At 40.1% G+C, this 19,360-nt stretch overlaps 1 protein-coding gene across 2 annotated transcripts in view; it reads right to left on the bottom strand.

The window, feature by feature from the left end:
- Nucleotides 1-18,918, bottom strand: part of coro2ba (coronin, actin binding protein, 2Ba) — a 43,607-nt gene extending 24,689 nt beyond the window's left edge. For both annotated transcript variants that reach the window (XM_075473524.1, XM_075473609.1), the window contains exon 1: nt 18,566-18,918. In XM_075473524.1, coding sequence (XP_075329639.1) covers nt 18,566-18,580 — 15 coding nt within the window. In that variant the 5' untranslated portion in view covers nt 18,581-18,918. The remainder of the gene's footprint in view (nt 1-18,565) is intronic.
- Nucleotides 18,919-19,360: the final 442 nt, after the last annotated feature.

Below are 19,360 nucleotides of genomic sequence, written 5' to 3'. Positions count from 1 at the left end.
AAGCAAGTGGAGCTGAGTGCTAGGCAAGCTAAAGCTGGTTATATTGACTGGGAAACTGTTGTAAACAAAAATAAAAATAAGAACAGTCAATAAAGAAGTGGTTGGCCTCGTTGCAAGGTGCACTTCCAATTTTCCATGTGAGAAAATGCAAGCATACCTGCTGACCACATCAGGTTGAAAAAAGAATGATGCCTGATGCAGACACAAAAGGCACTAACGCGCCAGTAGACCAATGTTCTGTTTTTTTTTCTTAACATTATACCAACAGATTTAAAGAAAAGAGAAAGCAAACACTACACAAAACAGCTGCGAGTAACCAGCAAATGGAATAAAATTGCACAGAATAGATTTAAGATAAGTGATCCAGCAGCCCAAGGTGAATCACTCCATCTGGAGTTTTTGTCGAATTTTCCAGATGGCCAGTTCAGGAATGTTGGATAGGTATTCTTTTATCTGAGCCTGCATTCATTTCAATAACTTGAAAATACTCACCCAGTTCCCAATATATGGCTGATTAATATCTTTTGAAACAATCATGAAATTAAATCCATCTTTGTTAATACCTTGGTACCAACTAAATACATGGTGGATGGATATGTTTTTAAAAGCCTGGTGAAAGCACGACCAGTGCTGTATAAATTTTGTAGTATGTGTTTGTGATGAGTGGGCTCTCTGATAATAACAGGAGGTGCGTGAAGCTTAGCTAATAGCAGCTTTTAGGACCAAAGCCAGCCCCATTAAGCAGTAATGCAAAGAGCACACGACCGAAGCAGAGGAAAGACAGAAACCCATCTGAAGGGCACTTATCAGACCATAGTATAAGTACATGGAGGAGTAGGTGTCCCGGAATCCATCCATCTACCCCTGTGGGATAAGACCAACAGCAGTGTTATCATCCAGGTAACAAAATCACTATGGATATGTATTGTATTACTTTCTAGATATTCTGATACGCCGAGTCTTCCCACTAATGCATGCCATATTTCCCAATCAAACCCAAATCAGAGACACATTTTTCCCTTATTGCTATTAAAAGGTCAGTCATCCAAAAACCAGAAGGATGGTCTAAATTAATCATCTGTGCTTTGCTTGCTTCTCCTTTTCCCTCAGGAGTTTCTGCCACATGCTCTTTTGAGCATAATGATGCAAGCTGGGCCTCAAACCCTGAATGATGGGGGGGTTGCAGAAGCAAGGTGAAGGAAATGTCCAGAGGGAAGGCAGAAAAATAAAAAATGGGCACAGTGAGAAAAGGCAAATACAGATAAAGCTCCAACTAAAAGAGAGAAAAGGACATTTAAAGCCAAAGCGAAGACAAAGTAAGAGGAAAAGTAAGGGAAAGAGAGGGCAGGCTGGCCGACAAGGAATGATGAAATATTTAAAGAAAAGAAAAAGGCAGACAGAGAGGAGGAGCAGAGGCGGCTCTCACCAGACAGAGATTAACTCTGCTCTGTCAGACCACCTGCCAGCTCTCCAGCAGACACACACACATGCACACAATGAGGCTGCTGAAACTGTGTGTGTGTGTAGTAAATAGTGATATTTACAGGATATATAAAATGTAAACTGTAGCATCAAAATTGACAATCAATCAATGTCTAAGAAGCGTTTATTCTTTCTCTTGTAAAAAACAATATCCAGACAAGATGCCTTCAGATAACAAATGAATTGTAATGCAAATTATTCCAACCCCCTTCTGAAAGTTAACTCAGAATACATAAAGATTTTTTATACTTTATGTGATGGAGATCTGTTTGAGCAAAGCCAGTAAATAGAGACGATAGAACTGTCATTTCAGTGAAAGCTCACAAACTTTTACAGTACCAACATTAAAGACAGTTGATTTATGCCACAGCACACAGCTCGGAAATTAATTCCTTCTGGCGGTAGTTCAAATTAAAAAAATAAAATAAATGAGCCCAGGAAGCAGGAGATGAAGGAGCACTTTGATCAGATTATTGAAATCAATCACAGGAACAGCTCTGGAATGATTAACCAGCTACTGAGTTATGATTTCAGATCTTTTGAGATATTGCATTGGTGATTACTAATGGTGCATGTCAACTTGCAAGAGGTTGGATCATTGGTCATTTAAACCAGCACCTGGAAAGGGCCAGGAGACTGTCTTAAAAACCACCCACTGGTGACATAAGTGGAAACAGTAGCTCTAATGATGTCTGATGCTGTAGCCTAAAGCATGTTGAGAGAGTGTAGGTGGATGAGCTGTTTTTTTAAATTGTGCTCATGTCTCTTTGCTATCTCTGAGTAAACAGAATAGCAAAGTGGTTTCACAAGGATAAAAAAGGAATAAAACTGTTCAAAAATGGTGTAAAATGTTTATAGAAAAAAGGAAAGAGGGCATCATGCCTAATTATTGTGACCTAACATTCCCCAAAATTGAGTTATGAGATCTAAGGGGTCCTCTGAGCAGGTCAAACACATTAATTCATTCCTCTTCTGCTAACAGCCTCAGAGAAGCTGCTGTAACATGCCTGAGCCATTCACAGGCCAGCTGGGACATAAACATCTAAAACAGGGCAACCAGGAGGCATCCAAGTCAGGAGCCCAAACCACCTGAAATGACTTTGAAAGAGCTCCAGGCCTGCTCTGAGTCACTCACAGAGATCTGACCCTATCCCGAAGAGTAAACCCAGCAGCACAGACAAACACAACCCATCTGAGACCTATGGCCAAGGGAATAAAAAATATTTTGAATATTCCTGAAATAGGGTCACCTACTCCTGGAGCCAGATCCTTGGGGCAGGGTTGACCTGCCATATGGGACAACCACCCATAAGGTGCAATGGATGCAAGGCAACACATGGGGGTGTGACACTGTTAAATGCAAAATCTCTGCATTCGGTACTTTAATATTAGCCCTTTGCCATTAAAGAGATTTTGGCAATATGCCACAGCAGGAAAACCAAAATTATTGGTGGCTGAATTTACTTTCAAATATCTGCTGTGTTAAAAAGCCAAACTTAACCAAATACTGTTCATTAAAACAGTAATGCATATTTCATAAACAAAGCCAATCCAAATCCACTGAAAGAGGGAAACAACTGACTATTGTCAAATCTGATTTTGTTTCGTGCAAAGTGTACAGTGCATTTATTATTCATTCATTTTGCAAAGCTGAGAAAAAAGCTGCTTTTTCATCCAAACTGGTTGAGGCATAAAGCTTTGAAGTCCAGAACCACAGAGTCTAAACGTGCCAGGGGAACCTGCTACACCATGTCAGCAACTAGACGGGCTGAACAATCTTGTGATATCTCTACCTCTGTCTTCAGAGGATTTGAGGGACAGACAACTTAGACAGACAAGTGCCACAACATCTACCACCCCAAGGACTGATCTATTCCAGACAGTAAGTGTCTGAATTATCTTGGCAACAATCATTTGCATCCCTAGAAACAAGATCTTCTAAAATTTTTGTTATAATGCTTGAAGACACAAAGAAGAAGACGACAAATAATGTTCCCAAGTTTTAAATCAAAATAAAGCAAAGTTTAATGTAGGAAAGCATATCAAGCAATGTTTGTCTGCCTTTTAGTTAGAGCTTTGGCAGTTGATAGACAAGTTAGGACAAATTTGCAAAGTTTGTGCATGTACTGTAAACAGTATGAAATAATCTTATATAGATTGTTTGACTGTAGGGGGAGACAAAGAGCAAAAAAATTGCCAAATTCTCGAGTGTTACTTTAAGAAATTAGAGGTTGTGGTTAAGACAGAGAAAAATACATGGTTAAAGTGCGGTATAAAAATTTGATTCAAAACTGTATGAATGGAGCTCGCCATCATGCCATGTGAAGGTTGCCCTACACGAAACAACAGCCAGCATCAAACACTGCGAGTCTTTATTGTAACACTTTTTGTGTCACATTACATTACATTACATTACGGTCATTTTACAGACGCTTTTAACCAAAGCGACTTACAATAAGTGCGTTCAACATCGGTAGGCAAAAGAACTTCAGGTCACAAGAAATCATAAGTGCATTTCCTTCCAATACCAAACAGCTAAGAGCAAAACTAGTGCTAGAGTAAGTGCGATAAGTCAGATACCTCAGCCTCTCACCAACTGCACACCAGTCACAGCGGGGTGGGGATGCAAACCCTGGTTCGGGTAGAGGAAGAAATAAAAGAGGTAAGAAAAGCAGGAATGGGATGCAAACCCTGGTTCGGGTAGAGGAAGAAATAAAAGAGGTAAGAAAAGCAGGAATGGGATGCAAACCCTGGTTCGGGTAGAGGAAGAAATAAAAGAGGTAAGAAAAGCAGGAATGGGATGCAAACCCTGGTTCGGGTAGGGGAAGAAATAAAAGAGGTAAGAAAAGCGGGAATGGGATTCAAACCCTGGTTCGGGTAGGGGGTAATGAAAATATCGAGGGTGCCAGTGGTGGAGGAAACAATAAGTGCGTAAGGAACTAGGACGGAGCAGGTGATGTCCTAAGAGGGCGGATCAGGGTAGTGTTTCCTGAAGAGATGGGTTTCAGCCTGCGGCGAAAGATGAGCAGCGACTCAGCTGTCCTGATATCAGTCGGGAGATCGTTCCACCTTCGGGGTGCCAGAACAGAGAAAAGCCGTGACCGTGTCGATCGTGCGCAGGGACCCCTGAGTGACGGGGCAGCCAGGCGACTGGTGGCCGCAGAGCGAAGTGGTCGGGCGGGGGTGTAGGGCTTGACCATAGCCTGGAGGTATGAAGGAGCCGTTCCTTTTGGGAGCATGGCTGTTGTGGACTGTTACACATTCTGAAGGGAGGCCGGCTTCTCACAGAGCTCTTTGCCTGATTTAGTTATCCAGGACAATGAGATAACCAATGTCCTTCTACAGGAACATCATAAATGCCAACATCCCGTCAGTGCACAAGGTCAGTTCTTTGTAACCTATTTGTGTTTCCGCTAGACTTAATGAAGTGGTCGATATACATGGAAGGTAGGACAATGGAGTAATAAAAGGCTCCATGAAGTGATTTAGGGAAATTTTGTAATCAGTGGGGAGGACACAAATAAATATAATAGTGTAAAAGAGAACGTAACAAAACAGAGCTTCTTTGTAACTCCATTAAGAATGTTGGAGCAGCAGAAAAATGTGCTTTTGTTGTTTCTTCAGCCGAATGAAAGACAGGCTCATAACAGCTATGAACATGGGCAGGACACAAAATTGGACCAACCTTGTTGACACGAACGGGCCAATCTGGCATCTTTGTCAGCTTTAAAGTGGGGGTGGGAGAGGAAACTCCAGACATTTCCATAAGGCAGGGCTGTGCATGTGCAGAAATACAGAAACAGGCAGAAGCAATCGCATTTGCATCTCTGTGTGAGTTTGTGAAGCCATATTTGAAATGACAGCATTGCCATATGTGGGTGAAGGTTAATGTGTTTTGAATTTGACCTAATTCAAAGAAGCCAATGTGTTGATGAGCTCATCCAGGGAATACAGGGCTATAATATGAACATTACTGTCATTCCGTATCCACCCCTCTTCCATATACAGTGACTGATCTTTCTTTATGGTTCTTTATGGAAAGTTCATCATAAAACATATATAAGACGATGAAGCCAACATGGCAGGACAGTGTTCAGTAGCTGGCGATGTGCGGGATATCTACTAAACTAATGCATATCATTCCGGAGCGTTGCATTGATCCATCCTTTGCCTGTAAGCCAAATGTACTTCTACAGCTACAGCAGGCTTATGTGTCCCAGTTTAAAACCAGATGTAAAGTCAGACCTAATTTCACTATCCTCCGTGGAGGCAAATATTTAATTTGGGATGATATTCTACAATAGAGACTCTATTGGTCTCTATCCACTCCCAGCTGAATTTGCTCATTTTCAGTGTCATAATTTAGCTCACTTAATTATCTATGTTGTATTCTTGTTTCTGTGTATCATAGTTTTGTGTTACTGTGTTTTGAATGGGCTTGACATCCAATCTGTCAAATGGATCAAAGATGTGGTGGATATAACATCATCTCTATGCGACATTTTCTTTATCGTATTGACTAGTTAGGTTGTATTTCTATATAGGTGCACTGTTACAGTCCTTAAATCTACAATGATTTAAAAAAAGAACATCAGAATAAAAATAACTGGAAGCAGCAACAGTTCAATGAAAGTTTAATACAAAAGTAGTTCTAATCTCACATAGAAGAGAGCATCGGCTACAACAAACTGAATAGATGAAAAGCCTTAGACCAGCCATTTTGTGGGCTGTCGCATTCGGGCCTCGTCCCTGAACTCTGTAAACCCTGTAAACTAAGCTAATGAAGCCCAAACTCAAAAAACAGGACTGCCAATAACTCAACCAAAATTGAAAACAAAAGCTAATACTGGTTTCACTTTGGGAGCATGGCATGTGTGGAATGTCGTGATTTTGTTTTTAGCTCCGACGTTAACAGATGGGAGCATTCACACCAACTGCACGAAGGGCTGAACATAGAACTCTGTAAGCTTTCCGTTGGTGGCTTACATCTCTAACGTTGACATGTTATAGTGTTTTGCTACCACTTGAGTGCAGTCTCATAAATATGTCGAACAATCTGAGCTGTGGGCAGCTCTTGCCTGTGCTGGTGCTGTTGTTGTCCTTCAGCTTTGCTCTGCTTTGGAAAAGATACAAGGCAACAAGGACAAAGATCTGATTTACGATGGAGGGAAACTACGGGCTCTTTCATATATGCCTATTAAGCTGGGACTGACATGTCATGTGTGAAAGTATAGAGATGTAACAGGGATTTGAAGTCAATCTGCCGCTAACACGCCCCTGAGCCCTTACAAGCCAGGTAATAACAGAGGCTAAATGTTTAGCTTCATAGATGCAGTATAAATGAGAGGCTGTGGACTCGTATAAGGGATGTGTAGCATTAAAAAAGTTTTGTTACAAAACTGAAGACTCACTCTGCTGTGATTTGGTCACATCATTCATTTTGTTGTAGATGAATGCACTGAAAAGACAAGGGAAGAAACCTCTAACATAAACTCACACCATACTCATACTCATTACCATGCTTCCTCCTCTTTACCCCCCCCTTATTCAATTGTATATTTTGAACATGTGTCGCTCCCCTTCATCTCTTTCCACCAAAAATCTATATAAATAAATGACCGGCACATCAGCATAGACCCTGCAAATCCTTTCAGCTGCAGTCAGCCCTCGTAGTGAAGACACTTGTAGCTTCTTTAAACAATAACACAAGGAAAACGCATAATGTATGTTGACATTTGGTGTCCACAGAATGTATGGAACCTTTCCATAAAAAAGCCAGCAAAAACTCCTTAAAACTCATCAGACATCAATTTGCAGTGCCTTCTCTTTATCAATATCAGTGCAGTTCCTGTTCTAAATGTACTTGTTTTTAATGGGTCGATGAAAGCTTTTTGACTTTGAATGAAATCCTATGTCATTGCTCTTCTTTCAATAAAAATGTCTCAGTTCTTGATATTGGATGTCATAGCAGTTGATGTTTGTAGCACCGCAAGATGATTTCACTTGTAACTGTGACTCTACAAGTCTTGGAAAAATTCATCATCTATTATAATCTGGATCTACAGAATCTCACAGGACTAATTGTCACCCATTTTGCTGAAAGCATAACAGAAAACACATTTTAGTCAAAACTGGTAGCTGCTTATTCACATTATACTACAACTTCAATACAACGGTCAAGTATCAAATAGATTGGATGAATGCATGCCAAGAAATGTACACACATAAATACTTTAATAAAGTTTTTTTTAATCTAGTAAGCTGTTTTATCTATATATTAAAATTGTTTGATTAAAGTGTTAAATTGAACTATTGTGAAATTTATAAATGATCGTAATTATGCAGCAAGCAGAGAATTCAGTTTTTATGTCTGATGTAACTGGAACAGTATGAATACTAATGTCTCTTTGTTTCTCATCTCCATTGTTGGACTGCTTCTTTTAGACAGCTGGAACTAATAAGAAATTCTCCAAAAATAAGAGCCAGCCGACATTTATTCCAACATTTCTAAGTAGTGATGAAAAAATATGGACGAAGAACTCAGATCATAGCTCAGTTAACAACATATTCCACTATAGAAGATTTAACGCTCAGGCTGAAATAACTTTTGACATACATCCTCTATGTTATTTAAACATATAGGCCAAAATGATTTTCTTCTCCTTCTGGCAAAGCTACTGACGCCTCTGTTGGTCTAACTCTTTTTGTCTGACTCTGTTTGTCTGAGGATGATATAAACAGACACACGATCTCTATGATCTGTGAAAAGCATATTCTCCTGAGCTCACCAGAAGGGCATATTGCTCCATTTACAATCTGTCCCTGATCCCATTCCGTCCACAGGGCACCCTGACAAACCACCAGGGTATACTGCTGCAGCCAGAAAAAATACTCTCACCTTATTCCTCACATATGAAAACAAGCATCGCAGCAGTTTTAAAAAGACTGACGGAGGACTAAACCAAATCAATGTTTCTGCTTCTCTGTGATCTGTTTTAGCATCACACCACCAGATTGCTGGTATCTGTCAATGTCGGTGGATCTCAAGTTTTGCTTTTTAAACCAGATTACTTTTGCAAAACTCATCAAACAAAAGGCTGACAAACGAGGCTTTATGTGTGCTTCAAAGCTGACACTTTCACCATATACTGCAGCCTCCATAAGAGGCTTATGTACTTATGTTTGTGTGATCTCCTCAGGGGCTCATCAGTTTTTGACCCACCGTGACAAACTGAATAAATATCAATACTATTCATGGATCTCTATCTGTTGTACAAATGAAGTGGGGTTATTAAAACTGTGCCCAATATGAAGACTGGAAGGGAATCAATGACATATGAGGCAAGAAAGAAAGCATCTGAGGAAGGTGACAGAAAGTCAGAAGTTTTCTGTGCGACAGAGATTAATACCTATCTATATTTACACAATGATCAGTGCTCATGGGCAAAATACAGTGCGGAATTTGACCCTGATGAACTTACATGCAGATGTTTGTGAGGGATGGAGTGGGTGGTAGCATCAACCTCCATGAATGTGCACTGCACTCCCCACTAATGGCTCTCTTATGTGCAGTCAGCTCATCAGCACATCCATAACCAGAGCAGAATACATACATGTATCTTATTTAAAGACGTGCTCCATCACACATCGCATTGCATCATATCTACCCACCACACCACCTGAGAGTAATCAGAAATCATAAAACATTAAGCATCCGCACTGTTGAGAGAACAAACCTTAAATGTGAGTTAACACTGGTTAAGCATGGATGAAACACGTCACTGCTATATGTGTGATTTTAAAATGACACTTAATCAAGCTTCTAAACAAGGCAGCTACTGCTTGGGTGAGAGAATGGACCATCGTGATTGTCTTTGCAGTGACACTGCACAGTTGTTGCGGACTGGTCATACATGAAAAAAAACTAGATAATTCCCTTTGGTGTGCCCCTCTTCACTTAACAGTATAATGAGGCAATCAAAGAACAAAGTCGTCTCATGGGATGGTTTTATCTCCACATAATGTGGGGTATTTGGCCATCCACAGTTGTGCTGGCCAAATTTACCACGAGGACAATGACAAATATGAGCCCAACCATCCATAATTTAAGAAAACAACAATGCTTTGTGTTTTGCAGCCTCTGGACTGTGCAGCTCTGAAACATGACCTCTGTGTTGTTGCAAAATTACTTTTGACATGATGCAAGCACCACAACTATAAGAGTCCCTTTTAATTCCTTTCAATTAAGTATTTAACGAGCGTACCAAGAGACCACTGTAGACCAGATGTGGCACCAAGTTAACTTTGCAAATGTGCCATCCATTGCCCCTTCGGTTTTAGGGTGTATGCCACCTGGCATGAAATTCATTTCCACAGGAAACACTGTGTGCAGAATTAATGGAGTGGACTGTCAAAAAAAAAAGGATATCATTTCAGGTATAGCTGATGAATGAATGAATTTACAATACATACATGCAGTATGTTACATCCTGAGACTTATTGAGAGGGCAAAGACACAAGTCATTTCTTATCATCTTTCAAGCAGTGTCACAACCCAGGGCTGTAAATTGTGAGATGGGAATGTATCTCTGGTTGTTGTTTCTGGAGGGCAACGTTAATATGAGATGACAGGAATCACAATCCGTGAAATGTGGAAGTTGATGCAAACCATAACAGTGTGTTTTTGACTCTTAACCATAACGTTTCAGGAGTGGAAGGGATGTAGACATGTGGAAGGATAGTGTACGCTAACAGAGTTAAGCTTCTGTTATGTTGCATGAAAGTTTACAGGTTAGCATGGAGATCAGTCGGTGCCAAACGTGTAGCGAGACGATGAACGTTGATGTGACGACAAATTGAAATGTAAGCTGCATCTCTGTAGAGAAAAAAAGCTATTAAAAAGAAGTAATTGTACAGTTTTGGAGACATCAGCAATTTGTGCGGGGTTCTGTCATTAGATTCGATTGAACTATAGGATGACACCATTTCCAAATCAACAAGCAACTCCTTCTGTATGGTCTGTAGAAAAAAAAATCCATTTTGGCGCAATATAAGTCAACATCTTGTGTACATAAATACTGTTATATGAAATTTACTAATGCAAGTGTTAGGTACCAGACAATCAGTATTTTCAGTGTACAAATATCTTTTACCACCTGCACATCCCTTACACACAAGCACACAGACAGACACCCATCTGTCTTGATGCACTTTTTTGCTTTGTCCCCCAAGCCCACAAACAGGAAGTACATCCTATGTTCTGATTCAATCAACAACACAAACACATATACAAGCACACATGCACACACACACACACACACACACACACATAAACGGGATGTATGCTTGAGTTAATGGTTATCTCTCTTGTTGCTTCATTTTCTCTGGAGGATTTTTTTAGAAACAATTTCACATGATTTACCACTATTTCATTTCAGCAACATCCCAAAGAAGAGTTTAAAAATGAACACTTTAATCCAACAAAAGCAACACAAAAGCTTTCCCATGTGCATTTTCCACAATAAATTCAAGTCATGTTTTGGCAAGAAGGTATTCTACTCTATCAGCCTGTCCTGTGTGAATGTGTTTGCAGTATGATAATGATTTCAGCAGTGAGACAAGGAAAGAAGAGTTTCACAACCATTGGAAATGCACTTGAGATTTTTTTTTTCTCACTGAATTGAAAAGTACAGTTTTTACAGTCACACAGACTGAGCAGGGTAAGGAAGCTTTCTGACAGGCAATGAGCTCATGAGATCTGAATGTCTTCCTGTGGCAAATGCTTTTCTGTGGCTTTCTCACATCTATTCTCCTTTTCCCCCTCTCTTTTCATCTCTTCACACATACAATTTTCTCCCCCTGCTTTAATTTCTTTATCTGCTCCATTAAGTCTGAATAAAAAAACAGCAAAAAAAAGCTTAATTCCACTTTTGCATTCCTAATCTGCTAAACTGTTGGGTAATTTTCCAATTCTAGGAATAGCAGGTTTTGAGTTGCCAGGTTGGCGATTTAGCTCTTGGTTTATTGTGCCAGTCTACATTAGTGTGTGTGAGAGAGAGAGCGTGCGGGTAAACACTTAACTTGACAAATGGCCAGTGTTCTAAATCAGATTCTATTAAGATTTATGGTGGGTGAGGTGCCCCGAGTAAAGAATTCAGACAGTTTGAGCGTGGATGTGCTTGGGTCTGTGCGTGCGCAAATGTGTTGTTTTCTATTTCAATTGGACAAGTAAAATTACAATAAAAACACACAGAATGAGAAAAAGATTTCAAGTTTTCTTGAGAGAAATGTTGAATGGTTTTCTGTCATGAGAGTCTTGACATCCTTACAGTTAACAGCAGAGGCTGTACCATAAACACTCTGAAAATGGCTTTCAGACATCTTTCCAACCACATATGTGTGCCTGACATCAGAGCAGCATGGGCCTCCTCATAATTGGGGTGTTTGCAGATATGTAATTGCAAACACACTGAACACAGCTGGAATGCTACTTTGAATTATATTGGATCCACGTCAGTAGGTTTAATGTAAAGCCTTTGCTAGTGAGTTATTTACTGTATGTGTTTGTGCGAACAGTTTTAGACGTAAGTGCGTGCTTCTGTGTCCACTGGGAACAAACATAATTTATCACCACATGGACTCCTTTTAGTGTTATCTGGGGAGAAATTTTGTTGGTGTCTAAAGGAACAAAAAAGGGTACTCCAAAGGTCAGCACTCCCCCTCCCTGCCTTGGTAACATCAGTATCCTTCTGTCCTTCTTCCCTCCTCCTTCGCCAGCCCTGGCACACAGCTCTTTCTGTGGTATCCTATGAAAAACAACTGGACCATTTAAGTGGTTGTCTTGCACATTGAAGTTTTCTAATCAACAAAACAGCCAAAATGGTCTGTGCAACTTTACGCGAGCATTTTGCCATCATGCATCAGGGCACATTCGGATAATGAACTAAATGCTGAGAAATTGCATTGAATATGCATCAGAATTAAGTCCTTCTGTGCTTTTACAGACCAATGTCTCTGGCTGGAGGGTCATTTGGCAGACTGAAGGCTGAGTGACCTCAGTCCGCTGAAGGGGTCATAGAAATCCCACAGTGGTCATTATGCCTCTCCCTTAAGCCCAGAGGACTGATATCAAAACTAAAAATGACGGGAAGGTAACTCTGGATGACAATCTATGCTGAAGTGAGCCTATATTGTCCCCTGTGTTGTTGTGTGCTGAAGTGGCCTTTAAAGAAACAAAATGAAGTGCTGATCAGCTCTACTGTACTTTATGTATCCTACTTATTTCATGTAAGGGTGCACATCTGGAAGCTGAAGCCTGCCAGCTTTAATGAAAAAAAAAAAAAGAACAACCCTGCTGATTAAAAAAACGCACGCACATTGATAAAGTTTTAGGTCAAATAATAGCATATACACAGATTTGGGAATTTGTTCTTTTGTTGATATCACGAGATCTTTAACATTCTGCTGCTATTTGGTTGAAATGAAGGAGTTATCCACCCACCCACACATAATGTGTCTGCCAAGTCACATTTGTGCTCTCCTACCCATGTCTACACGGCCATGAACACATACACAAACACATAATCACAAACCAGATGAGATCAGCATGTCCAGATATAGTAACAATAATTTCATGGGATGCCTTGATGAGCTATCTGTGCTGGCAGTTTTCTGTTACACCACTGAGGATGCTGTACACAGCACAAAGCATCAGAGAAAAAATATTCGCCTATTCATCCTATAACTTCCAATTTCCTTCAAATTCTCCAAAGTTTAGTTTCTCGGCATTTGCATGCAATAATAACCTAACTCCGACCTCTAATGAATTAACTGTGAAATAGCTTATTTGCAAGATAGATTACTTGAAAATGTATGGCTTCATTCAAATTACACGGAATAGCTGTCAAATAAAAATATTTCCATGTCTAACAAATAGGGGTATAAACAATGTTTAATTTTATAAATTAAAAATGCAAAACTCCCGTTCTGTCTCGTGGGATAAAAGTCAAAAATGGTTCCATTGATTGTCACTGTGTTTTTCAACAAGGCATAATACACATAATGAATGAGTCAAGATGGGATGAATATTTATAGGGTGTCATGGAGGGCTACTGGACTAACATGCAAACCATATGTTGAATCAGGAGCCTGGGTTGTATAATTATCCCTTTTGTTGTATCTCAGTGTTGCACAAAAACAACAATCCTGTAGAATGAATAAATGTCATTTGCAAACACCTTATTTAAATCTTTCTAACATATGAGCAGTGTCTAAGCACTTAGGCAGCAACTAATAGTGTTGCACATAGAGGAAATCTGTTGATAAATTTACAGTAATTTTGGGATGGGCCAACCAAAGGTAATTTACACATTATATTACAAGTTTTAGTTTGTAGTATTAAGATATGACGTAGCAATTTATGGGCTAAACCTCAACAACCAAAGAAATTATTGCCAGTAGGCCGAAGGTTCTGCTGGAAAAAGCTAAAGAGTTTATAATCCTGTCTTACAGATGACTTAACCTAGTAAGGCCATCTTTAAAATCAAGAGGCCAGGGACGTAAACTTGCGATGACCTATTTTCTGTGTCAGCATTTCTTTTGAGAAGAGTGAATTGCAGCTTTTCTCTCTGTCAGCTGACCTATTTATCTCAGTGAAAAAGCAAAATATCTTGATGACATTAGCTTTTTTTTTTTTTTTTTACCATTTTTAGTTGACAGGATTCCTTCAGGTTATGTAGTAGATGTCTATATGAGACTCTGGGCTCACAAATTTATTTACTGGCTACTTTTATCATTACCACATGCTCATCAGTTTACTTTCAATATTCAATCCAGTTAGTCTAATTAATAATGTTTTAAGATTAATATGTTATAGATGTACACGTTTACAAAAATCTTTTTGACTATGCATTAAAATGATATTTGTTCTTTACAAGCCATTGGTTGTTGAAGCTGATAGATAATGGGAAAAAAATATTTTACAACATGACAAATCAAAGCAAAGAAACTCTTTTTTTGAGCTTTTATTAGAGATTTTGATTAAGGAATGAAGGTGTGCAAGATGCTGTGGTAAGAGGATGCAACTCTGAGTGTCTGGAACCTGGACAGTGTCAGCAGATGCTTTGGGTGCTGTAGGATGTGATGTGGGACCTGGGTGAATCAGATTGTTTTATCTCTCAGATGTTTGATCAGACTAGGTCCTGAGAAGTTTGGAGTCTGCCCTAGAGCTATGTCTGAGCACTTGTTTTATGAGCATGAGCATGTAGGCTCACACTGTCCTATTGTAGGAAGCCACTACTGTAATGGAGCACTATTGCTATGGTGGGATTAGTCTTATGTGTAACAGTGTCTATGTGGGTGGTAAATGTTTCTGAGCAGAACATTGCATTCTGATGAGATTATCAGTGTTATTCACTTTATGTTTCAATGGTTGTAATGTTGAGGCTGTAAACACAAAGGGCTCGTTTACACTAGCTGCATATGTGTCAGGCTGAGTCAATCTCATCCAGCACAAAATAAAGGATTTTATATATCAAAGAACGTAGATGGACTTGCGCACAGTCCTTCAAAAATCCAACAGTGCATAGCCCACAGAGACCGGTAAAGTAGGTTGAATGCTGATTGGCTGAAAGTTATCTTGATGTGCTAACAACAATCAATTTTCTAGACAAAGAAGACAAAACGTCAAAGAGGATAAAGAACTAAAAAGCAGCGGTAAGAACAGGCAATAGCTGCAGTTCGCAAGTTAACTTCCTTCACAAAGCAGATCTGTATCCACTTTGACTTCTGCCTTTTCCACAACAGAGCAGAGCAAAAGGACCAACAACAGGACTAACCCAACCAAGAGCAGAACCACATTCATGCCCCAATGCTCTGTTTTGAACATCCACTCATTCATTACATTGTACACTATTCAATGAATCAGATATTTTTGAGTACAATTTAAATTGTGATGAGGATGTTGGGCTGCATAGTGCTGTGGTGGTTAGCACTGTTGCCTCGCGGCGAGAGGGTTCCGAGTTTGAATCCTGGCTGGTCTCTTTCTGTGTTGATTTTGCATGTTCTTCCCGTGAATGCATGGGTAACATGCATGTTAGGTTAAATACTGATTCTATACTAAGTGGGCGTTGTTATTTTCCTCTGTGTGGAATTGTGATGGACTGTCAACCAGTTCAGGATGTACCCTGCCTCTCGCCCAATGGCAGCCGGGTTAGGCTTCCTGAATTGCATTCAAAGGGTATAGAAAAATGGATGGTGGATGGATAGACCATCATGAATTTTTGCCTTTTTCTGTTCTCTCATTACGAGGTTTAGTGCTAAAGGCAAGGTTTCAAATATTATTCTTAAAACTGAGCCATTTTGAGACTTGTGACACATCTGGTACCTAGATGGTCATAACAACCATGCTTTGCAAAGGCAACATACAGTAAATTCACAATCAATAGATTGAAGTTTAGTATATATCAGCATAGTAACCGATTTAGTCCCTATCACACTTATATTGTTGGATGCAGATTTCTGTGGTATCAAATGTGGTGCAGATGTCCTGGCACTTGCTCATGCAAGAGAGATACAGCTATGTAGCAATGTTATATACAAGCATGGCACATTCGATGCACCTCAGAAGTCACACTATTTTCTACGTCTCTGGCATAAATGCTGAGGCTGCTTACAGGTTGGCTTTGAAGCTAAATGCTTGTTAACAGTCATGTAATTCATCCAACTAATACAAACAGATGGGCTTAAAAAACACTTTGTCTAATGTTTTATTAGATCAAGAATAAAAAAAGAAAGATTTTGCATTCACTACATTTTGTGGTATTGATATCAAATGTAAAGTTGGGTTGACAAACCAGAACCTGGTTACAAGAGAGAAAACCTAGCTTGTGACGTTTCTTGTATTTTTTTTCTAGAGGGAGATTGGATTTTCAGAAATCTCAGTTGCCGTCTAATGCAGCTGTGGTGTTCAGAATGCAATCAATAGCTTTCTGTCATTATTCCCTACAGTGACTGGTCCATGTAGCAAATAGTGTGTGAGTGATCATCGCATTGTATAGATGAGCTGAACATGGCACGTAGCAAGTGTGCTGGGCATAATGGATAATACAGCTGCAAAGCCTGCATTACAAATCTACACTGGCAATGATAAGAGGTTAGACCAGACATTACAAATCAAGCTTGATCTGATTATAAGGAGGCACTGCAGGGCCTTTATCCCTAAAATATCGTCACTCTGTGTCTCTGTGCTGAAGGGAAGAAGGCTGTTTAGCCTGGTCAGCATCAAGGCTTGTGCCCCGCATCTCTCCCAAGGTGACTTTTCTGCTGTTGGCAGGCAGAGCAATGAAACCAACCCCCTTGACTATCCCTCCTTTCTTTCTCTCACACACCCATAATCTTTAAGATACCACTCGATAATGTGCTTTCATACCCATTTTTAAACAAAGATGTCAAAGGTTCCACTCCCATCCTTCTACTTGCCTAATTTTCCCAATCTAAAGTAGGAATTAAAATGCAAACAAAAGGTAATACTCTAACATGGCTGAATTAAAAAAAGAAAATTCTCTCCAGTGTCTTTTTGCCTTGTCTGCAGTCACATATGGGCTGTGGCTCATCGCCAACACATGAGCACCTGACCTTTTCCTCTTTTAGCTCTCATAGTGGAGATCTTCCACCCACGGAGCAGTACACATACCTCCCACACATCATCTCGCAGGCAGGAAAAATGTACTTTGCTGTCTCTAAATTTGAGTCAGAGATTGCAGCCTGGAAATATAAGTCTAATCATTCTTCATCAACAGAAATTTTGGGGGGAAATTGCAGGTGTGTGACCTTAAATATAGAAAACAGGCCATTGTCCCTTGTCTACAGTAGGCCATCTATTTTGGTCCAGGTTAATTCTCTACATGAGAGAGGGTGTGCCAGTTTCCTCTCTGTGCATCTCCTCCTCTCCCCCCCCCTGTTAATTGATTAAGAGGATTCACTTGGCTTTTGCATGTTAAGCACAGACCGCGATCACCAACACATGAGACCACTAATACACACAAATACAAACACATTTGTTGTTGTCGCTTGAGAGGCGAAAACAGTGACTTTTACCTATCCCCAGGCGATGCACCCTAAAATCCACCAAGTTGATATGTGCCTGACCCAAACCATGGCCCTAATGTTAACGGAAAAACGTCTTCATAGTTTAAATTAGTGGTTTGCTTTGTGGGAACCTTTTAAGATCTAATGTGACTTGAGTTGACACCCAATAATGTGACTGTTTGATCAGTGTGTTGCATTTACTTTAATCTTTATTCACTAGACAGATGCTTTTTTTCCCCAAAAGAACTGTAAAAATTAGGTCCAAGCAACAGTAAACAGTAAAAGCATATGACTAAAGCACACATCTCTCAAATTATGTTTTTTTTGAGGAATTTCAAGGAAAGATTTCAATATGTTAACAGTAATCATTCTGGTAATTTGCGTTGTACAGAACTGTTTGTTGAGGTTACAGTAGCGCTTTAGGAAACAGGCTTTTCCTCATGCACACCGAAGTAGCATTGGCCCAACTATAAGTTACACATTCTCAATGAAAGAAATGAATCAGACACCTTCAACTACCCAACCAGTGAAACATTATCATCAGTGCTACAAGAGTCCACATGTGTGATGAGCTTTACAAGATCACAGCACCAGCTTTATCTTCTTCAGGTCTGATATGTAAATGTATTGTTAAATATGAAGTATTTTTAAATAAAGTTTAAACAGTTCCAACATAGATAAAATAATTGCTTCCTAATGCCTAAAATCAAATGTTATTAGTCTATAGTATGTTGGACAGCAGAGTTGACCACATAAGTGATTCTGCTACACATAAGACTGCATCAGTAATGCGTGAGCACACAAGCTCAGGCAGCTACATCCTTATAACGTGGCTCTGCACAGGAACTTTACCACTACTCAAAAACTCATCTTCTCTCATCCTCTGACAAAAACGCACACGTGTGAATAAGGCTTGAAGTAATCTTTGCAGTTCTCCCATGCAAGCCTGAGTCAAATTCATCTGTGAAAGTTGTTCCCAGATCCAAAGCGGTCTTACCTTTGTGACAGTCATGCAGAATCAGGGGCTGAGGAGCAGGCCAATGTCCCTTTCAAGCAAAGAGCAATGCCGCAGGAGTGGCAAAGTGATGAGGAGGAGAGGAGGGCAGCTCTGCTGAATATGCAGAGAGAGAGCGAAAAGAGGAGGAGACAGACAGGTTAGTGTGTCTGACTCACTAAGTACAGAGGGGCTGATTGCTGCTGCAGTGAAGTAATGGCTGGCAGTCGGCGTGCGGTTGGTTACTACAACAGGGAAAATCTCCCTGCTAGGATACACCCCTCCGCTCCTCCCTCACCAACTGCTCACACGCAAACACACACAGGGATGATGCACTCAAAGTCTGGCTGCCCTACTCTCTGTCTCTCGCAATATGATTAGGGATGGGCTAATACAGCTTATTGATGAGCAGTCAGGGAGGGCTACATGAGGAGGTGGAAGAGTGGGACGGGAGAGGACTGCAGAAACACAGAGGGTGGGAGGGAGTTGGATGCTGTGTCGCAGTCTGCTTCTCAGGCATGAACAGAGCTCCACGTCATCTGGTGTGAATGAATGTGTTTGCGTGTTTGAGTGGCACGGGCTTTAAGAAAAAATAATACCATTTCAGATTTTTGCACCAGTCGACATCAAGTCTGGTCATTTCTAACACTTTGAAAGTCAGTACTTATGAAGACACCGTCCTTATCTCCTTAACCTTTCAAAATAATCTGCCTATTAATCTAATCCTCATGTTTGACAAAGCAAAAAATCAATAGTTAAATTCAGCAACTTTAGTGGCATCAAATAGAAATTACATGA

This window comes from Odontesthes bonariensis, chromosome 1 (genome assembly GCF_027942865.1).
Source record: "Odontesthes bonariensis isolate fOdoBon6 chromosome 1, fOdoBon6.hap1, whole genome shotgun sequence".
NCBI lineage: Eukaryota > Metazoa > Chordata > Actinopteri > Atheriniformes > Atherinopsidae > Odontesthes > Odontesthes bonariensis.
The sequence above is the reverse complement of the archived record's forward strand: the minus strand, read 5'-3'. Positions and strand labels throughout refer to the sequence as shown.